Source organism: Ahaetulla prasina, chromosome 1 (assembly GCF_028640845.1).
Source record: "Ahaetulla prasina isolate Xishuangbanna chromosome 1, ASM2864084v1, whole genome shotgun sequence".
Taxonomy (NCBI): Eukaryota; Metazoa; Chordata; class Lepidosauria; order Squamata; family Colubridae; genus Ahaetulla; species Ahaetulla prasina.
Window position 1 is genome coordinate 296,463,622 of NC_080539.1, and position 24,098 is coordinate 296,487,719.

At 36.4% G+C, this 24,098-nt stretch overlaps 1 protein-coding gene across 1 annotated transcript in view; it reads left to right on the forward strand.

Moving 5' to 3' along the window:
- The window catches only part of CSTPP1 (centriolar satellite-associated tubulin polyglutamylase complex regulator 1), a 170,031-nt gene that overhangs the window by 21,971 nt on the left and 123,962 nt on the right, over positions 1 to 24,098 (forward strand). Inside the window, exon 2 of the mRNA XM_058161984.1 lies at positions 9,626 to 9,728. Within this exon, the coding sequence (XP_058017967.1) occupies positions 9,626 to 9,728 (103 nt within the window). The remainder of the gene's footprint in view (positions 1 to 9,625; positions 9,729 to 24,098) is intronic.

Here is a 24,098-nt window from a genome sequence, read left to right on the forward strand (position 1 = left end):
GAGAAATGGAGAAACATGTTTTAAAGACAAAGCAGCTCCCTGCAACTTCCTGCCATCCCCCACCTTTGCTAATGGGCCATCATCTGCATCATAATAGAACCCATCTAGAACTGAAACTCACCACATGGCACCTGGGAAGATTACATCAGCTAGCAAGGCTAGCTAAGACTCCCACCCCCTGGGAGTCTGACAACCAATCAGGATACTCTTCCTGTGCCCCAGAAAGTTCAAAGCTCAGAAAAAGCATAAAACCAGGGAGCACATAGGATCTCAGCCCTTTTTTTCTGTTCAGGAACTCAAGCCATGTGATCCTGGTCACCATTAAACCATCTTTCCAAGCAGCCTCCATGTTTCCAGTGTCTTTGTCCCCACTTGGAACTGAACCCAGATGGATATTTCTTCCAACAATGTATACAAGGTTACCATTAGCCAATCTAAATAAAGTTAACTGAGTCACAACCTCTAAGCAGAAATGTGGAAGTTTCTCCTGTATTTTTGTTTTTGTTATACGTAGTATTTTTTATTTCTATTATATGTGCTTGAATAGAAAGAACATGTTTAAAGCATAGTTTGTTTGACTCTGATTAACATTCAGAATGTTATATTGCTTTTGTTACCAATAGGCATCATATCAGAATATATATATCAAAATCATGAAAGATAAAATCAAGCTCAATTTCTGGTAATTTGATATCCATTTAGATATTTGGAAAGGGTATGATAGTGGCATGCCATTACTTCTTTCAGTCAGAATTTTTGGACTGAGTTATTAGTTTGAAGAGATGACATCTTCTGGAAAATATAATATAAAAATGGAGAAATTGTGTTATACATTTTTCATGCAAGAAATGTGTTCTTTTAAATAAGGAAAAATTAAACGAGGGATTTCATACTTCAAAGTTTTTAAAAATACAAATTTAATGGATTTTTATAAGCCAGGATATATATCATCCATCCATCCATCCATCCATCCATCCTGCTGTATCATGCTATAATTTAAAACTTGTAGTATTTTATTTATTTATTTATAAAAAATGAATATTTTTAACCTTTTAATTTGAAATTGGTGCTTATGAATTACTCCTGTTATTAGTGCTCATTTACCTGGGTGTTGACAGTTTTAGGTCAGCTCCATTTGTGTGAGCGGCACACACACATGCACCCTTCTCTCATGCAAATGGAGCTTTGTGTTTGAGCGGAGGGTGCTTGCACTCACATGCGAAGCTCCTGTTGCACGAGTGGCAGACACTTGTGCTAGTGTATGAAGCTCCACTTGCATGAGCAGAGACAGCTCATGTGGAGGGCACTTGCACTCGCGTGTGAAGCTCCATTCACACAAATGGAACATCACATGCGAATGCTTGCCTATTTCTCTCATGACCCAGTTTCAAACAGGCCCCGGCCCAGTAATGGGCTCCCGCCCGGGGGGGTTGAAGACCCCTGCTTTAGTTTAAACTACTCTTTATTTTCTTTTTATTTTTCTATATCTGTGAGCCTAATTTGGGAAATTTGGAAATCTTTTTTATTGTTGCTATTTTTAAACTACAGGAAGTCAAAGTTCCTTATAAATACATTGTTTATCACTTAGATATCTACTATTAACTCCATCTTCTACCCACATAACAATAGGTGACATGCTTTGTGGCTCAATTTCTGTTATCCCATGTTTGACTGACCATTGGGCTTGACAGTTCATACACTGTTTTTTTTTAAAAGGAAGAAAGCAAACAAGCAGCTCTCAACAAAAGACTCTTAATATCATAGATAATTATAGTTTGGTATTCGTCTAGTGAATTAGAACAGCTGTTTATTATACTTGTTTTATTATTACTGATGGTTTAACCATATTGAACACAAATGGAATACATGATTTTTAATTTATCTTAGAGTAGTGAACCCTTATGTTTATTTCAATTATTGATGTATTTAATTAAGTTCTGTCAGCTTTCCATATCTCTACAAACTGCTTCCAATTTTTCTTAGTGTAATCAAGCAAAGCATAACATGCTTGATAGAACTGAGTTACAGCAGAACACAGATTTTCTTCAGTAATCTGTTTCCTATTTGAGAGAGATTTATATATATATATATATATATATATATATATATATATATATATATATATATATATATATATATATATATATATATATATATATATATATATATATATATATATATATATATATATGAAATAATGTTGACTTGACTAAAAGAGGCCATATGGAGCAATCTCCTTCCAATTTTCATTGACCTTCATTCCTGCCAGCCATTAAGAAGGCACTGAAGCCCTAGTTCTCCCCAAAGGTGAATCAGGAAATCAAATGACCTTGCTTTAAAACACAACTCATGTATCTTGATCTCATTGAAGAATATTTTACTGTATTACTTTTAATTATTTTACAATTTTCTATTCTTTGATATTTTTAACCCTTCTTAACTTCCCAGAGTTGCTTGGTGAGTGAGCAGTATAACAATTGATTAAATAAATAAAAAAGAAAGAATACAGATTAGGAGAAATAATTCTTTTAAATCTGTCCCTAAGTGATATCAAAGACTAATACACTTATGTTTTTGTTAGTGAATGGACATTGCAATAACACTCTTCATCTGTACTCTTTTCTCATTTGCTATGGTGCACTGTAGATATCTTTGGTATCCATCAGAGGGAGGGTAATTTCAGTCTGTTGCAGTACTTTGATGACACACATATATATATGTGTGTGTGTGTGTGTGTGTGTGTGTGTGTGTGTGTGTGTGTGTGCTTAGTTCTCCATCATCTTTGTTTCATAAGAATAGGCCTAGAATACGTTGATATGTGCAAAACTTGTATCTGTTATTTTTTTAAAAAAAATATCTTTAACACAGTTCTCTCCATTTATTTGGTAACTTTAAAATGATAATTCTCATAATCTTAATGAAAATCCATTTAATTATATTACAAGACTACAATATAGAAAGAGAAAAACATAGAAAATTGATGGCAGAAAAAAACCTGGTGGTCCATTGAGGCTGCCCTTTGAGGATTTTTTGTTGTTTGCTTAGAGAGGGCTGTAAAGCATTATGAAGCAGTATATGAGTCTAAATGATATTGCTATTCCACAAGCAGGAGCTCCCTTTAAAAATACTGATTAGAACCTACCTGGAGGAAGAAAAACTAGCACAAAACTCTGCTCCATCTACCTAACCTGAAGCCAGTCCAGAAGGATACTATGATCTGTGGTATTGAAACCTTCTGAGAAGTCAAAAAGAGCAAGGACGGGTACACTACTTCTATTTTGCTCTTGCCAGAGGTCATCCACAGGTGTGATCAGTGCCATTTTTGTACCATGAGTGGGCCTGAAACTTGAGTGAAGGGTCCAGAGGTCCAGATAATCCATTTCCGCCAAGATTTATGTAGCAGAACTGTGACAACTTTCTCAACAATCTTCCATAAAATAAGAAATGTAGAGACAGGACAAAAATTGTCTAGGAAGTGGGGGTCTAGTGATAGCTTTTTCTGGAGGGGTCAGACCACTACTTCTATAAATGTTGACAGGATCACCCCTTTCTCAACGATATGTTTACCAGCACTTCCTTCCCTGTAAACTAAGTCTCTGGTCCTGTTAGTGCCTCTCAAGTTAGCATTTATCTTTTCAGCAGCTGCTTCATGCTGCTGGCTCATATTTAACTTGTGAAAAAAAGCTAGGTGTCCTTGTGAATTACAAGTATTTTTGCCAAGCCAAATCTCTTCCATCCTATACTTGTACCTTTTTCCCCAGCCAGATGCAATTTTTTTACACTTGTTTCTACTAAATTCCATCCTATTCATATCAGCCTTAGATCTTTCTAAATTTTCTGTGTTTCATTTAAAGTATTACCCACCCCTCCCAACTTTTTGTCATTTGCAAACCCAGTAAATGTTCCCTCATCTTCCTCATCCAAGTACTTACTGGTAATTAAAACATTGAAAATCACAGGGCCCAAGACAGAGTCCTATGTGTGAAGTAGAGCCATTAATGAGCAAAATTTGTGTGCCTTTGCTGAAGCAACTATGAGTGCATCCAACAACATCTGGTTTATATTTTATCATTTATAAAAGAGGCTATCATGAGGCACTCTGGTTTTATTGAGAAGCCAAGTGCAATCTATCTATCTATCTATCTATCTATCTATCTATCTATCTATCTATCTATCTATCTATCTATCTATCTATCTATCTATCTATCTATCTATCTTACACAGGAAAAGACCCGAACTTACCAAACCTGGATACATACATACATACATACATACATACATATATATTAGGTCTTGGCATTTTTGGGTCTTTTCCCATGTAAGGTTGAGAGTATCTTGGCGACATTTCGACGAGGTTTCATTCATCATCTTCAGGCTGGTGTCTTCAGCTTTGTGCTTCTCAAGCAAAGAGTGGTCGGAGCTGCCGTCTCTCTATAAATACTGGTGGGGAGGTGGGGAGTGTTGCCGTGAGCGGGTTGGTTGGCTGTGTGGTTGCATCTTGATTGGTAGATGGAGTGGCTGTTTGCAGATTGGTCGAGGTAGGAAGTGTTGCTGTGAGCGGGTTGGTTGGCTCTGTGGTTGCATCCTGATTGGTAGATGGAGTAGGTGTTTGCAGATTGGTCAGCTGCAAACACTCACTCCATCTACCAATCAAGATGCAATCACACAGCCAACCAACCCGCTCACAGCGACACTCCGTCTGCCAAAGAATGTTGGTTGGCAGGGACCAGAAGACAAGCTTTTTTCCACAGTGGCCCCTGCTCTATGAAACATTTTCCCTTTGGAGGTCAGAATGTCCCCAAGCCTGTTGGCTTTTTTAAGGTCCTAAAAACATGGGTATGTTCCCCAGCCTGGGATGGTGAATGTGTCAAGGGACCTGTTTCCTGGCTATATTGCTAACTGGCCAAGGAGCTTGTTCTCCCAATTGTTCCCTAATATTCAGAACTCAGAACTTAGGCAAAGAGCTAGGCCAAAAGAATCCTCCCTCTCCACCCCCACCCCCCAGCTAAAGTGTGTGTGTGTGTGTGTGTGTGTGTGTGTGTGTGTATATCTTCTCATTGTGAGGAGAAAAAAAATCCTAATAGATATCATAAATGTGGACAGTTATTGCCAGTTTGTATTTTAATTTGCTAAACACTGTCTCTAGCTAGAGCAATTTTTGGAATTACTGAGCATAGAATTTGGACATGGGAGAAAAGGGTGGGAGGGACAAGGCAAGGATGCAAATAACCTGGTTGCTGTTAACTTTGGAGTGTGACTGACTGAATTGCATTAGTTGTTCTTCCCTGAGGCGATACAGGTGCGCAGAGTTATTTTTCTTTAATCACTCACATAAATTAACATTTATTCTTTTGCATTAAAATAATTAAATAAAACTACACCCTATATCTTTTATTACCAGATAATATCTTTGAACCTCTGGCTGACAACCTTGCTGTTGGCCGCAAGGTATTTTCCAGGGTGTGTTTTACCCACTTTTGTATTAAATAATGTTCTCGGTTGAAAACAAACAAACAAAATAAAAACCTGATAGCAATCAGAATCTATGCAAAGTTTTAATAATAATAATGCCCAGTAGCAAGTCATGTTTTCTAGACACTTCTCCTGGGTTTGTCCTCCCTTCCCATCTTATCACTTTCATCAGGATGAACAAAATAGGTACTGTATGTGGGTGAACTGTTAGACCATTTGGTCTAGTAATTAAGGGCACCAGGCCAGAAACCAGGAGACTGTGAGTTCAAGTCCTACCTTAGCTGACTGGGTGACTTTGGATAAATCACTGACTTTTAGCTCATAACATCAGACTTGAGTGACAAGCTGATTGGTCAATTCCTGTTGCAATCACTGGATCAGCATTTGATTGATTTGATAAAGTGGACCGTGTACAAGTCAGGAAGACTGAAACAGAGAGATGGAGAGGCAGTTCTTTATATTATAGAAAGGAAGAAATATAGTAGTAGTTTCCTTGTGCTATTTTCTTTTGAAAGTTTATCCTCAATGGCACTCATTACATTTAAAGTAATGTAAAATGGAGAGATATTCCTTTGCTTCTGGAATGCATTTTCCAATAACTTGAAATAATAAGGCTGATGCTTTTTCAAGACACTGTTTATGGAGCATAGTCCTATATGTTGCTATTCTACTTCATTACAAGGAAACATCACTGCAAATAGTTTGTAAAATTTGGGTACTTTCTGATGAAGCTGTATTAATCTGTCTCTTTATGGAATTCTGGAGTGGTATATCCAGATATTTCACAATTTCTCATTAGTAACCCACTTTTATTTCATCTATCCAAAGAAACAAAACAACAAAAAAGAAAATCACCAAGAAAATAAAAGCAGCTGCATAGTGGTTTTTTGATGAATAATCCTAGTAACTGTCATGCTTTTGACTTTTCTGCGGTGACTGAGCCAGCTACATTATGTTGCGATTAAATAGAATTACTTGTAAAATGTGAATGTCATTGTTGTGACCAAGGCCCAAGTAGTGATTACTAAACACAATTCAGTCCTCAACAAACTTATTTTATTAAAACAGCTGAGAATTCATTCATTCTCAGTTTCGTCCAAAACAAAATTCTTAATAACCAGTCCATCGGCCTTATCACCAACCTTTGATGTCTTTGGCAACCTGCCAAAGGCTTTTCTTGGCAAACCCCCCACAAAGTTCAAGAGACGCTGATAAGAAGCACGGAAATCAATGTTGCTTTCCTACAAAGAACCCAATGGCTCGTTGCTGCTCTTTTAAGCCTTATGGGAGTGGCCAGTCATCTTCTGGCCTTACTCCCGAGTTGTCCTTTTTTCTTCAGCTGCTCTTGCCTTCTGGCAGCTCTTGGCATGTGTGCACTAGAAACAGGCTCCTCCTGTTCCTCTGCCTCTCTGCTTTCCACCTCTGGAGGCTCCGGAGTCTGTGTATTGCTCCCAGATGGCCCTGGCCCCATCTCTGCCTCAGATGCAGAGCCCTCATCCAGGCCTTCCCTTGATTCCAGGACTGGCCCATTGTCCTCTCCAGCCTCCTCACTGTCTGACTCCACTGCCAGGTCTGCAGGCTGCTGACAGACCACAACAGTCATTCCCCAAAGATATGACATTTCCAAATGTGGAAAGTGAAATTCTGTGTGGCAGTACAATTTAGTATCCAATGTAAATCTAGATATGTGTATGTATGTGCGTGTATGTATGTATAAATATGTGTGTGTGTGTGTGTGTGTGTGTGTGTGTGTGTGTGTGTGTGTGTGTGTGTGTATATATATATATATATATATATATATAATTTAAATACATATAATGACAACTAAGATAAAAAAATCTACTGAAAATCAAACAATCACTTTATCAGATCTTGAACTATCTGACTGCATACCTGTTGTTTGACCATGTCTTGATACTATTCAAAATATGCAAATAAAAACTTACCTCCCTAGAGCCCTAAAGCAGGGCTGTCAAACTCCTGGCCTGCGGGCCAGATGCGTCAGCTCTGGCCACACCCACACCCGGTTTACCAAAGGGGGAAAAAGTCTTGTATGTCATGTGATGCTGCCGTGACAATATGAGTTTGACACCCCTGCTGTAGAGTATTTTGGAGGGGAATTTTACTGTGTGTGGCTAATGTAATGTTAGTAGAAAGCTGTGGGGGAAAAGTTTTCAATCAGCAATTGACATCAAAGTGGCTAAATGGCAGATTTTTTTCATGCGAATATTACTCTGTTTATGTGGTCATTTCTTTTTGTTAAAGCAGTAAAATTGCTAAAGCATTTCATCAACTTATGAAACTTATGAATGAACTGTGTCCTTTGTCCAGTTGCAATGACTCTTATTCCAGCACACTTGAAAATGTACAGCTTTGTTTATGAACTATTTGATTCTAATGTCTCAACTTCTTTACATGTCATTTTGATGTATGTTGGAGTCCATGAGAAAAAACATGTTTTGGAGGTATTTTAAGAGGATATGTCTGCTATTCTGAAATATATGTACTAAAACTCTGTGTCTAGTTCTTTCAAAACAGCTGGTGAAGCTTAACAAAAAGAGATCCAAGCTAGAATTAAGGAGAAATGTCCTGTCAGTGAGAATGATTAACCAGTGAAATAGCTTGCCTCAAGAAGTTGTGGGTGTTCCATCATTGAAAGTTTTTAAGAAGAAATTGGACAGTTATTTGCCCAGACTGGCATTGGGTCTCCTACTTGAGCAAGGGGTTGGGCTAGAAGATCTCCAAGGTCCCTTCCAGCTCTGTTATTCTGTTAATCTTAATAAAGGAATTCATTTAGTCTATTTAAAATGGATGCCCAACTTATGTTGGCTCAAGAATTGCAACAGGCTTTGTGTGACATATTGAGGGTCACACTACTAAAATGGAAGGTTCAGAATGTAAGTGGGTCCAGTTTTGATTATGAAATAGTAAGTTTGAAGTTCTGTAAGAATTGACCTCATTCTCTGGAAGGTTCTAGTAGGCTATTTTGTTGCATAACTGAACAGCAATATATTAAGAGTCTGCTTAGCCCAATACATAATTGTATCTAAAATTTTATTTTTATTTCATTTGTTTTTCCCATAGTAGCTGACATATAAAATACAATAAATTATTTCACTCATGTAATTTTTACTATCATTATATAACACACAAACGTGTGTTATAAGAATTGTTTTAATGATGTGGAGAAAATGTGATCAAATCTCAGAATTTCAGATATAGGATGTACACTTTTCAGGGACACATTTCATTAAGATGATAGCATAAGATTGTATAACTGTGGTTGTGTTCACACAGAGTTTGCCTATTTGTTTATTTACTTGATTTATATGCTGCCCAACTTGTCTGGAGGCAACTTTAGGGGGCTTATATGGTTTATTTAATAATTCAGTCAAATAATTTGTTATAACATCAGGCATGGGTTATAATATTCTGAATTATAGTGCCTGAATTAATATAATATGAATTAATATAATATAATATAATATGATATGTATGATATGCACGAATCAAGAAGAGGACCGTGAAAATATTTGCAGATCACTCCATCCTGGACATAAACTGTTTCAACTCCTACCCTCAAAACGACGCTACAGAGCACTGCACACCAGAACAACTAGACACAAGAACAGTTTTTTCCCAAAGGCCATCACTCTGCTAAACAAATAATTCCATCAACACTGTCAGATTATTTACTGAATCTGCACTACTATTAATCATTTCATAGTTCCCATCACCAATCTCTTTCCACTTATGACTGTATGACTATAACTTGTTGCTGGTAATCCTTATGATTTATATTGATATATTGACCATCAATTGTGTTGTAAATGTTGTACCTTGATTAACGTATCTTTTCTTTTATGTACACTGAGAGCATATGCACCAAGACAAATTCCTTGTGTGTCCAATCACACTTGGCCAATAAAAATTCTATTCTATTCTATTCTATTCTAAACCCAAACCAGAGAAACTAATTTAAGGAATACTGAAATGTGTGAACAAGGTCAGTGCATATGCACTTCAGTTCCAGGATATAAGAAGCATAACAAAAGGTTTAAGTCTTTAAATTTTTAATTGTTCTAATTGGATTAACAGAAAGACACATGTGATAAGACATTTACAGGATAACAAATTCTACTCTTAATTCCAGCCCAAAGGCACGTCATTACTTATATGGAAGATGCCGTGAGTCAGCTACTAGAAAGCAAGGAAGATATTGGTCAATATGGCATTGCCAGATTCTTCACTGAATAGTAAGTATATTGCAATCTACCAATTTCCTTGTTTATGGAAAGGAGGGCGATCAATCTGATTTTCCCTCTGATTTTATACTAATGCACTCATATAATATGTATCAGACCTGGAGGCCATTTTTTTCCTTTGATCTTTAGGGCTGCCACACTTAATGGATGGGCATACTGTGGGAACTGGGAGAGGAGTTGAATGGCTACAGGGTGAGATGTATAGTCATAACAACAACAATGTTCTTTTACTGGGAGTCAAGGACATTCAACCTGCATCTGGAGAGGTGTGGCTGGGAAGTTACTCCAGTTAGGATGGTGGCCTGATTGGACCATGTGATAGACATGTGGGTACAAGGGAAGGGACTTGGATTTCCTTTGGGGTGGGGAAAACCAGGGAGACTTCAGATTCAGTTTCCCCCAATGTACCAATATGACATCTCTAATAAAACGGAACTTTGAGGAAATGCCTGCCTCGGAGTCTTACTTAGTTGGGGGTATTACTTGGAACCCTGACAATATATGCTACAACATAACATTTCCATGGTAAAATACATAGAACAGAATAATGCAAAGATGAAAACAAATCAACCAACCTAAAGCTAAAGTGGAGCAATGTATGTATAAATATACAATATGCAAAATTTCAATGTTGCTATCCAACCAATTAAAAAAAAGGTTGTTCAGAATGTTTTTTTCTGATTAGACAATGCTTACAAAGTTGAGGTAAATCTAATTTTATGGAGGCTTTTCCATGATAAGGAAATGTTCTCTTGAGGGATTATAAGCAATTTATCCTAAGATTTTTGTATTGGACAGCTTTATTCTAGCTTAAGAAGATGGTCCTAAATGAATCCTGATTTCATTTAGTAGTATATTCAATTTAAGAAAAGCTTAGCCTAAAGAAACCATTCAACCGATTTTTAATTCCCTAGTATGAGTCTTCCCCAGTCATGTCACTTGCTAATATCTACTAGAACTGGATATAGATTTCAGAAAAACTAAGCACAAAACAGCTAGATGGCGTAACCAGACATTAGTTAGATTAAATTCAGTAGAATATATATCAAACATTATTTTATAATAACACATTAACCAGACCAAAATTCTGGATGTGAGAAAGACATTATATTAATGAATTTGATGACTGATCTCATTTTACTGATATTTCTCTGATCTTCACCAATTTGCCATGTGATAGACTTGACTGTTATTTTTCCTGTTTTTGAGAACTTCTATATGTATAGAACAGGGGTAGTCAACCTTTTTATACCTACCGCCTACTTTTGTATATCTGTTAGTAATAAAATTTTCTAACCGCCCACCGGTTCCACAGTAATGTGCCATGTATTGTCATCTGTGCATGCCTCTCGTACATTGTGGATTGGGTTGCGGGGCGGGGGCTCCGGCTACCAGCTCTGCTTGTCTGTTACAGCTGGGAGGATGTGGGGGGAGATGTGCGAGCTATTCTGGGATGAGGCTCTTTTGTTTGGGTTGCATTATAGCGCCATTTAGTTTCACTTACATAACGTGAACTAAACTTATGCACAGGCGATACGAATAGTATATTTAAATTGTCATGGGGAATTTTATGAAAACCTAATGAAAATGTTTTTAAATAATGCTATGAAATTTTTTTAAAAAGTCAATTAAATTAAAAAAAAAGGAAAGTGCTTCAGTGTCGGACAAAACCCCTACCGCCCACCATGAAAGCTGGAACGCCCACTAGTGGGCAGTAGGGACCAGGTTGACTACCACTGGTATAGAATATCTTTAAGACATCTTCTCCTCCTCTTTTTTCTAAAATAGCAGATTATATACCATTAAGTTGGTGTCCACTTTTAGCAAAATTGGATTTTCTCCATGAAGAATAGCTCATAGAAATATAAAATCTATTTTAATATAGGTAATATGCTGTCAGCTCTACAAGGTAGACCAATCAAGAGGCAGATGGGGAGTAAGCCTAAAAGTAGTTTTAGTAGGATAGCTACAGGAGCAAAATCTTGCAAGTCTGAATGTGCTTCCCTCATCCCTCTTCATGTGAATTGGGGGGAGGCACCTGTCTTCTTGAATCTCTATCTGACTTAAGCCATGTTTACCTGTTTGATGGTTTGATAATGGGTCTTCTCTCTTTCTCTTGTTTTATTTTTATTGAAGAATTTTTTACAGAATAAAAATATAAAAAAGAAAATAAAGGAAAGTAAAAAAAAAGTGGTGAGAAAAGAATAAAGAAATGAAAGAAAAAGAGAGAGAAAATAGAAAAACTAAATGTCTTCCTATCTTCCTTACGGCAGTTACAATGCATTTAAGTTTTATAATCTCTCTCTCCCTCCCTCCCTCTCTCTCTTTCCTTCTATCTCTCTCTGTCTCTTGTTACATCATAACTCCTTTTTCCCATAAGCTACATTTTCTACTCATCCAATTCATAAATCACAATTTTTTTCTATTTTCAGCAAAAAGTCCATCAAGGGTTTCCAGTCATTGACAAACATACTGTAGTTATTTTCTTTTCTCTAATTAAATAGGTCAATTGTGCCCTGTTTTTAAATTGGCTTTTCCACCTATCATTTTTCCATTTTAGGCATTTCAGACTCTTTCCATCTTTATGTCGTTACTGTGTAACAAAAATAATTGTCCATAAGTCTTTTCTACAGTAGTTGTTTGTCCATTAGATCCAGCAAGAAAAGCAGATCTTCCTTCTGTGTATCAAGATGATCATTTATACCAGGCCTGCACAACACATGGTATGTGGGTTTCATACAGCATGCCAAGCAGTCTTATGTGGCTCACCAATGTTTTTTAAAAAGTAAGCCGCTGCTGCCATTGTGCCAGAAGTTATGCTGCCAAGAACCTCCAAGTTTCACTGCCATCCACCAGCTCCAGCTAGTTGTGGAACAGCTGAATGGCACTTCAGGTATTTCTTTGCAGCCCACAAGTAGTTTTAATGTGTCACTGTGGCGTTTTCCCCTCAACAAATTGTGCAAATCCAATCTATATTCTACATATATGTGACATACATACAGTCACTTTCTGAGGATATATTGCTTTAATTTTGAAAAAAAAAGTAGTCTCGATGAAATAATTAATAACAAGAAACCTGTTATCCAAAAAGGCTAGGATGTTTGTCTTCATGAAGAAAAGATGCAATGAAAAACATGGTGAATACAAATAAGAAGACGTAAACCAGGCCAATTTCATCTTAGAAGTGGAATAATGGGGAATTGAGGAGGTAAGGCATTTCTCTTTTAAGTCAGGTGGTATGGGAGAGAGATCAGTTTCTGAGAAGGACAAAGTGGGAAATGCCGCTGTGTGTGTGGCACAGATTCTTGTATGGTGAACATTTCTGGAATTCCTAACATTCCTTGTGGTTCCCAGCAAAATATTCTGCCTAGGCAAAGACAAGAAGTAGCGTGATTTCTAAAAGATTTTTGTAGAAGTCAAATCAAACTATACATTATGTGATATTGTCTTCTGCATTTTTAAAAAAGAGTTAAGTAGCTGAAGGCTGGTTACAGCTGAAGACTGACTTACTAGCAATATTCTGTATTTGTTTTCCGTCTCAGAATTGTTATCTGCAAGATATGCATTTTATTTTTGAAAAAAGAAACAGAAGCCTACACAATTCCTGTATCTTGATCTATATAGATTAGAATGCAATTTGGATAAAGTGATCTTAAGCTGGAAAAGGTTAAGCAGCTTTTTTCCTTCCATTTTTCTTCTTTTCCAACTGTAGTCTGCCTTGGTTACTTTGCATAAACAAAGAAAGAAAAGCCAAGGAACCGGAGAACTATGTGCAGTTGGAGCCAGAATGCTTCTGTCATTTATTTATTTACTGTATTTGTATATCTCCCATTATACATCTCCCAGAGGCTCTGTTGGCTAACATCAATATCGATGACAAAAACCCCCCCCACAACCAATGCACAATATGAATAAAAACAAACAAAAAAAATTATCAAAATAATAAACATGAAAAATACAAAATAATGTACCCACCAGATTCCAGACTTCATTTACAACAAGCACTTCTCCTGTGCTGGATGGAACAACCAGGTCTTAAGTACTGTCCTGAAGTCCAAAAGGAAATAACTATACCAGATCTCTGACAGGAGGGAATTCATTGTTCTGTAATTCTGTTACATGTATGGATGTAGTGATAAAAATGTTCAGAACTTCATTCAGAGTCAAAGATGACATTTCTTCAGAATGGTTAGGTCCAAAAACCCAAAACTACTCTGCCTTGCAGGAATTTAGTTAAAGTCTATCCCTCCCTCCCCTCCATGTTGAAAGTCTTCAGATACATCTGTGATGAATCACAGATCACTTCCAAAAGTAAAGCCCCAGTCATCTTCATTAGCACTGTCCAGCTAGAATCCAACTCTGAATCTAACTGATTTTATTTGCCAAATGTTGTGAAAATTCTTTACAGTGATCCTTCAGATATTCTTGAATATTGTCTTTCTCTAAAAGGGAAATGACTTTATTTTTATTTTATTATTTTTAAAATGACAGGGAAACAGAAATGAAGCAGAAGAATGAATGATTTTGGAGTTATAGGAGACTTTTGAGAATTTCCATGAAATTCCATGGAATCATGACGTGAAAACAAACAAATGGATCATAGGACTAATTAATTTGTTCTTACTTGAAGTACAAATTACTGTGCTCAAATTATTGTACTTTGTCACTTCTCTTTTGAGAAATTTACAATTCTGGGAAAAGTGGAAAAAAGAGGATGTCTGGCAGCAAGGTGAATATAATGGTAATAAGAACATCACTGAAGGATCAAGTTGAGGACAGATCTTCATGAAGAAAATACATCTATGTGGTTGCTAATCAGCTCAATGTCACCTAATCATCAAAAGGGAACAAGTCATCTTACAAAAAACCACTGAGCAAGATTCAGGAGACACAATAAAATGACAAAACACCTCCTTTTTTCCCCTTGAATCACTACTATGAATCACGACCACCACTAAGATTTGAACTATTATCTAATAGGTAAGATATGAGGTGGGACTTTCTCTAGCGAAGCCCTAGGCTGTTCCCCTTTCTTCATTTCCCTAAATTCTTCAGGAAACTGAGCAGCTGTAGGGGATCTGTGAGTAGGGAGAGGCTACTCTGGTGTAATTGGTTTAATCCCTTAGCTGCCCCCTTATTCCTGTGGTCAATCATGATTTTGAACAAACTGCCCACAGATCTTCAGGAAACTCCCCAAGTACCTTCTGTAAACCACTGGATTCAATAGGTATATGAGGAACACTAATCTAAAAGGTTCTTTTTCATTGTAAAACAAAGAGAGATAATGGTCTGTTCATGACAAGGGACTAAGCTCGGTTTTCCACACCTTTCAGATCATGTTGCAAAAATAGTTAATGTGTAACTCTGATCTCTGTTTGGCTCTATATACTGTAAATGGGGACAGGTCAATGATTATCATGGCAGCCATGTATTCCTATGCTGTTCCAGAGCCTTCACCCTGGGAAGGCACATTGAAATCTCCCAACCACACTAGTTGTTGGAGAACACTTCCATGCTAGCAATTACATTGAATAACCCTGGCTGAGCAACCAATAGAATCGTATATAATCACCCAACCCAACTATGCTTTTTGCCCCAGCTGCAGAAATAAGGCCTCACATCCAGTTATCTATAGAGTAATGCATCTTGATGCCAGTAGAGTCTCATAAATGACAATAATTATAACTTTCCATATATGCACTGTTACTGATAAAGCTCATATAGGCAGATCTTTGAGAGATTAACTCCCCCTCCTTTACCCCCAGATTTTAGTATGAATGCCAGGTCTCCCTTTAATCCATAATTAAATCATGGGTGGAGATATTCCCCCCCCCCTCCCAGCAGATCTAGCATTCAATAACTTGAGCCAAACCTTTGGGGCTTCAAGGAATCTGGTACCCTGGCTCTTGGAATGAAGAATAAAAGGATCAGTCAGAAATATCAATCCCCATTTCCCTGAGTGCAGCCCATTCACTGCCTTTCACATGTCTCCTATTGCCATCACCATGATTCAGTTGTGCCACCACTATGACCAGAATAGTGGTATCTTGTGCCAAATCACAGTGAGCTCAGGTAACTTTTGAGCTTTTGAATCTCTCTGCCACTTACTTTACTTACTTAATCTTATTCTTACTAGAAATCGAATGTAAACAATATTAGGACCCTGGTGCCTAACTCTCTCACCCAAGATACTGTATGATTATTCAGGCCTCTAGCTAAACTTCATTCTTCTTAATGTTATAAAGTGAGGAACAAATATAAAGAAGCTATACTGATGGAATCTTGTCATCCCAAATTGAACTGTCACCCATCTATCCTACTTTAAACAGTCCATGCAACAAGCTGTTCCCAAACAATTTCCAGAACAACTTTGATGACATCAAAATTAAAGCTACAGGCATGTTTTGACTGCACTGATTGGAATATTTTTAAAGATACCTCTGCAGACCTGGATGAACTCACAGATACTGTAACATCGTATGTCAGCTTCTGTGAAGACCTATGTGTACCTACAAGGAACTTGCAAATATACAGTAACAACAAACCTTGGTTCACACCTAAACTTAAGCAGCTACGACATTCCAAAGAGGAAGCCCACAGGAAAGGTGATAAAATGCTGTACAATCAGGCCAGAAATGCACTAAAAAGGGAGATCAGAGCAGCAAAAAGAAGCTACTCTGAAAAGCTAAAAAATCAGTTTTCAGCAAATGAACCAGCAAACATGTGGAAAACTCTTAAAAATATCACCGGCTATGGCAAACCTCCTTCCCAGGCTGAAAGGTAATCAACAACTGGCAGATGACCTGAATGAGTTTTACTGCAGGTTTGAAAGGAAACTACAGCCACCTATCTCCATAACCTCCATCTCAGACACACCTACAGCCAAGCCTCCTACAACTGACCCCATTTCATTGGGTTCACAACCCCTAGTGATCACAGAAAAGGAAGTGCAGGACCTATTTCACAGACAAAAGCCAAGAAAAGCTCCAGGCCCAGACAAGATAACTCCTTCTTGCTTAAAAGTCTGTGCTGACCAATTGGCCCCCATCTTCACCCATATTTTCATTAAATCACTAGAGATATGCTATGTTCCTTCTTGCTTCAAACGCTCTACCATCATCCCAGTGCCGAAAAAGCCCACCATCAAGGAACTGAATAACTACAGACCAGTTGCTTTAATATCTGTAGTCATGAAAACCTTTGAAAGGCTAGTGCTTTCCTACTTGAAAACCATCACGGATCCGCTGTTAGACCCCTTGCAATTTGCATACCGAGCAAATAGATCAACAGATGATGCTGTTAATATGGCTCTGCACTACATCCTACAACATCTTGAGTCTCCAAAGACCTATGCAAGGGTCCTTTTTAGTTCAGCATTCAATACCATCATTCCAGACATTCTTCTAACTAAGCTAAACCAGCTACAGGTACCGGAACAGACTTGTAAGTGGATCACAAGCTTCCTAACAAACAGGAAGCAGCAGGTGAAGCTAAGCAAGATCACATCAAATACCTGTACAATTAGCACAGGGGCCCCCCAAGGCTGTGTGCTCTCCCCACTTCTCTTCTCTCTGTATACCAATGACTGCATCTCCAACGATCCATCTGTTAAGCTACTGAAGTTTGCAGATGACACAACAGTGATTGGTCTCATTCGAGACAATGATGAATCCGCATATAGACGAGAGGTCGAACGACTAGCCTTGTGGTGCAACTAAAACAATCTGGAACTGAACACACTCAAAACCGTAGAAATGGTGGTAGACTTTAGGAGAAACCCTTCCATACTTCCACCTCTCACAATACTTGACAACACGGTATCAACAGTAGAAACCTTCAAATTTCTAGGTTCTATCATATCATGAGATCTAAAATGGACAGTCAACATCAAAAACATCATCAAAAAAGGACAACAAAGACTGTTCTTTCTGCGCCAACTCAGAAAGCTCAAACTGCCCAAGGAACTACTGATCCAGTTCTACAGAGGAATTATGGAGTCTGTCATTTGCACCTCTATAACTGTCTGGTTCGGTTCTGCAACCCAACAAGAAAGACACAGACTTCAGAGGATAATTAGAACTGCAGAAAAAATAATTGCTACCAACCTGCCTTCCATTGAGGACCTGTATACTGCACAAATCAAGAAGAGGGCTGTGAAAATATTTACAGATCCCTCGCATCCTGGAGATAAACTGTTTCAACTCCTACCATCAAAATGACGCTATAGAGCATTGCATACCAGAACAACTAGCCATAAGAACAGTTTTTTGCCGAAGACCATCACTCTGCTAAACAAATAATTTCCTCAACAATGTCAAACTATTTACTGAATCTACACTACTATTAATCTTCTCATCATTTTCATCACCAATCTCTTTCCACTTATGACTGTATGACTATAACTTTTTGTTGCTATCACTAAGGGTTAAATTGCAACCTATGACCATCATTTGTGTTGTAAATGTTGTACCTTTGATGAAGGTATTTTTTTTTCTTTTTCTTTTCTTTTATGTACACTGAGAGCATATGCACCAAAACAAATTCCTTGTGTGTCTAATCACACTTGGCCAATAAATTCTATTTTATTCTATATTAAAAGAATCTTGTCTCTGCATCTTGTAAACGAAAATTGTTCTTAACACATCAACAATTCCTCAACAATTTCTATGTAGTATAACTTCCACAATGAGATTAGTAGAATAGATTTCCCAATCTAAACCATCTCTTTCTTAAGAAGAAGTGTGAATTTTTTAGACACATTTATTTTGAGATTCTTTAATTTCCTATGCAGAAAGTCGACTTGAAGTTTGGTGGGGGGGCTGAGGAGGAAGACTAAACAGTAATTGTGCCAGCAGCATTATCTTTTCATCTGTGAGTGAAAAAATAAGCCACTGGAGCTTGTTTTTTTGTCATTATTAAATCCATTCAATAAGCTTTGGAAAATTTGGTTCAAATTTTCATGAAGCTAAATGACCTAATATATGGTTTCAACTTAGTATTTGTGTTATGACTTCCACATTCAGGCTGTGTATTTCTATCTCTTTCTTTTAATATTTTATATCTGAAGTTCATTTCTTTTCTCTAGTGACTTAGAATAAAGGAATTATAAGGTTAGAAGCAGCCTTGAAAATCTTTTAATCCCCACATCCAAGCCAGAAGTCCTCGTACCATCTTGGACAAATGGTTGTCCAATCTTTTCTTGAAAATCTCCAGTAATGGAGCATCCACAATTGTTGGAGGCTAAGTTTTCCACTGCTTAATAGCTCTCACTGTCAGGAAATCTCTCCTTATTACTAGGTTAGATGTCTGACGAGCTTCCACTCGTTACTTCTAATATATCACAGATGCTATGGAGAATAAATCTATGCCTTTTATGGTGGCAGCCCTTCAAGTACTGGAAAACTCTTATCAAGTCTCACCCAAGTCTTCTCTTTGTTAGGCTAAACATATCAAACTCGTTTAGCTTCATAAGATTTAGCTTCGAGACCCCTTTGTTGCTCTTCTCTGCACTCTTTCTAGGGCCTCAGCATATTTTTTGTATTGTGATGAATAAAATGGACTCATTATTCCAAATACAGCCTCACCAGTGCAGTATTATCACTTCTCTTGATCTCGATGCCATCCTTCTGTTGATGCAGCACAGGACCACATCACCTTTTTTGGCAGCTGCAGCACACTGCTGACTCATAGGTAAGCAGTAGTCCACCGGGCCACTAGATCCTTTCATAGGCACTTCTTTTGAGCCAGATATCTACCTATGTTAAGTCTGTCTTCTGAAGTGTTAACAATTTTCTCCCAGTTTGTGTCATCCACAAATTTGATGACTACTCCTTCAATCCTTTCATCTAGAACATTTATAGAGATGCTGAAGAGCATTTGGTCAAGACAAAACTTTGAGGAACTGCACTGCCCTTCACATAGATATAGTTCCATTAAGGACCACATTCTGAGTGACTGTCCGTAATAGAATTACTGTAATGACTTTAACATTTCCTTTACTGAAATTAAAGATGACAGCATTGACTACAACACTAGCTGACTACAACAAACTTAACAATAAATGCATGGCTGCTGCAATCCTCAACCTGGCTGTGAGGTGATATTTTCAACTGGCAACTTCCCCTGGGATTCTTTGTGGCTGATTACTGACAAGTCTTCCATGTTGCTAAAATTCCCTGCTCTTAGAAATACTAAAAAGGAGGAGACCCTGGCATATAGTTTTATCTCAGTGATCTAGAGAATGAAACAACATTCTGAGATTTATACTCAAGAAATTGTTATTGCATTGATCTAAGTTAGAGAATCTAGAAGGTCTTCTAGTTTATTCAAAACTTGCACACTTTGAGCAGGGATTGAATTAGAGAAGCCATAGGCAGACTACTTGATCTGCCAACTGGTTAGCATTTTTGTTTTGGGTTTTTTTTTGAAATGTTTTCTTTTTATTGTTTTGCTGAACAATTTGAAATCCAGCTTCAGAAATATATTGGAATTAGTTTGGATATTACATCAAATGAGAATTAAAGCCACTGATTTCACAGTTTAAATATGTTATTCTGATAGAATATCAATGTCTTCAGCATCTGCAAGTCAATGCTCGCAAGTCAATGGTAAAAAAATATCCACTGAATGTGTAGTTGCTTTCTTAGTAATTGGTAGCCAGTAACAGTGAACTGTAATTATATTCTATTCCTTTCACCACTTGGGCTTTCCTTTCTGCTGATGAAGTGTGACAAAGATTCCTCTTCAGTATAGAATAAAGGTCTGCATGTTGACATTTTCTCAACAGCATGCTCTCTGGAGCCACTTATTTTTGCTCAGTGAGCCAAAGCTGGTTTTCTATGCCCTGAGAATGAATAGGAAAAAAAGGCATATAAGGAAGAATAATTAAATATTCAGTAAGATGTATTGCTTGAACATTTAATCTGTTTATAATTTTCCTTACTCAATACATGTAATTTTCCTTACAATTTACAAAGAAAATGAGATTTATTGACCTAAAACTTTAATTTTCTTATAAGGAATTAACTTGCTGCTTCCCCAGATTTTTCTAAGGAAGATTCCATCAGGCTGCAGCAAAGGACTGAAAACCAGCAGATTCAGCTGTTATTCACCTTGAACTGTTTTCATTTTAGCTATTTATTCTTTCCAACTACAAATCGGTTTCTCAGTTTACTTTTTTCATCCTTCTCCAATTCAGTTTTTTAAAAGTTCTTTTACGTCATATGGCTAGGAGTGGAAACTGTTTTAGAATCTTAACTATTGAATTATGTAATCAGTTCTTGGCGACTTTCCAGCTGAAAAGCAGTGTTAAATGCTTTAAATATGAGTTTCTGATAACTTAATGAAGATAAATTCAGATCAGCTATTTTTGTTGGGGGGAAAATGAAATAGAAAATACATTTTAGGCAATTTTGCATAACTTTTATTATTAGCAACTTGAGTGGAAGAAGTATAAAACTCTTTCTCAAAATGTAACCTATTGCTAAGAGCTAGATGATAATCATTGATAAATGAAAAACAGTTGTGATATTTACAGTATCATTTCATCTGCACAAATTCTAGACTTGTGGGGAAGGATCCTGTTTGGATTTTTAGCAGCTTTTAGAGAATTGAAAATTTTGTTAGCTTTAATAGAGTTGTCTGTTTTTTAATATATTAACCCTTAACACTTTTTAAAAAAATAAGTGAGATAGATTTCTATGGAAAGAATTTAACATTTGATCTCGGTATCTCTGTGTATAGAAATTACCCTACTTGCTTGTATTTAACAGGAATAAATCAACAAAATGATTTTTTGTTCTTGCAATATATTCCCCCCCACCCCAAAACTATGATTCTATTTTTCTGAACCTGGCAAAATTCAAATCAATACTGTATTGTTTTTGGAACGCTCTATGATTTTACTGCATTGATGATCTAGTTGTACCTCATTATAGTCTCGTATTTAGAAATTATTTTGTGTATATTTGTTGAATTTTAATTGTTGATTGCCATAATATAAAGTTGTCACTAGCGAACGTATTGTTCTCACCAGAAACATTGGATTGATTTTTTTGGAAGGCAGATCTCCAAATGTCTTCTGATATATTCTCTAGCAAGGAATTCTCATGGATAAACATATTGTAAAATAGATCTTCTGAAAATTAAGTATGCACTTTACTGGAATTTTACATAATTCATTAAAATAAATGGGCATAGAAACTGAAAGTATTAGAAAAGAACTATAAAAAACTATAGGTTCTAAAGTAGTTTTAATTTTTTGCTTCTCTGCTTTTTAGAATAAAAAACATTTTAAAAAATGTGATTCAATGTTCAAAGCATTTAAATCATATCTGATTTCAGAACAAACAAATAAAACATGCACAGTTTTATTCCCACTTGCAGAAGAGTATGATGACATTGGAAACTGTGGTTACCCCCAAGCTTTTCAAAGTTTGCTAAAATTTGAAATGGGGACTTCCTGGTTCACTGTTTTCAGCCATTAAGGCATAACGTTATGGCAATACATTATAGCATAATATAATCCCTCTGGAGATTAGATTGGCCCCAATTCTGCTATTTTTCATAAAGCCTTAAAGACATAATAGTTGTGTCACTGAGATTTGGCATCTTGGACGTCTTGCCACAATTGATTATAGTTTTACTGATTTGTTGTTGTTGTTGTTTTATTGTGGCTCCTATGTATTTTTTTTATATTTCATGATATATTTAACTGTATTTAGCAGCTAGGAGTCATCAATTTGAGATGAGAGGCTATATAAATTAAATTTAAATATAGTATTCTTTATTTAAATATAAATTAAAATAAACAAATATTTTAAAAAATATGTGAAAGGATTATTTCCCAATTTATTTCCAGATAAGACTAACACATAAAACAAATCTATAAATATTCTAAAGAATTGGAAGGTTTCTGCTAGCTGGCCATGATGAGCCAGAATTGAAACAAGGACAGATAAAAACAGTTCCAAGATGAAAGAGACTAAATACAGTAATTTCAAACACTTATCAGAGCAAAGTCCTGACAGAACAAAAATTGACAGCTTCAAAGGTTGTAGACATATTTTCAACTGGAACAGTGCTCTACAGCCTAGACCTTAGAATAGAAATATCAGACATGTGGCCTGTGGACTGCCTGCAGCCCACAATACTGCTGAGTGTAACTCTAACTTGATTAAAATGCAATTGGGTAATATTTAAGAAAATAAGATAAAGGTGCCACAAAACATAGATCTTACTACATTTTAAAATTAATTAATTTGATGTTGCTGAACAAGTGATTGCAATTACTAACTAATATGGTCATGTGATATTGCACTTTAGGCCCACATTGCTTAGTGATGGAAATTTTAATTCTGATTACCATCATAACTCAAGGCCTATCTGGGTAAATATCTCTATATATAAATATTTACAAGAAATAATCAGATTTGTAATCTTTCTTTTAATGCATTGCTTATATCCAGTTCATACATACATACATACATACATACATACATAATATGTGGTTTTCTAAGAGCATGTGTTTTCTAAGAGCATGAACGGGAAATAATCAGATTTGTAATGTTTCTTTTAATGCATTATTTATATCCAGTTCATATCATAAATAAAATGTAGTTTTCTAAGTCAATATGTGGCCCATAGGGATCCTTAGTTATGGTTTAGTGGCTCCCCGATTCTATTTCAGTTTGATACCATTGCCCTAGAGTAGATCTGTTTATGCTTCCCAAATTAATAGAATATTTTAAAAGTGCATATATAATGTACACAATAGCTTTACAGTCCTAAGATTTTTGAAGAATACACATAAAACATGTTAAGACGTGCAGAAAACTTAACAAGCTTTCCCTATGGTTGTCAAGAGTTATTGTGTACAAAGACTTTTCTGTTGCAATACCCATAGTCCTTGACTTACAACTGGCCATTTAGTGATCATTTGAAGTTCTGACAGCTTCCTCATGGTCATATGACTATATTTTGGGCACTCGGCAATTGGCCTATTGTCTAGATGCTTAACAGTGTGCATATATGCTGGATAAAATTTAAAGACGTTTCAGGGTTATGTTACTTATCAGTTGTTTTTGGAAGGCTCCATTCTCTAATATTATCACAGAATTCATCAAATTATAGTGATTTTTTTTAAAAAAAAATCTTCTTCATGATAAATGAAGAAGAACATGAGGTCCCAATACAGCAGTGAGTGAAAATTTATAAATTTTGTTTTAAAAACAATTGCTTATTTTCTAATTCTGGTCAATTTTCTGTGCAAAAGTAAGTGGTAGTGTACTGAAAACTCATTACAACCTTATATTTTTCCTTGGGGAGAAATAAATAAATGTGATAACTGTCACAATGGAATGC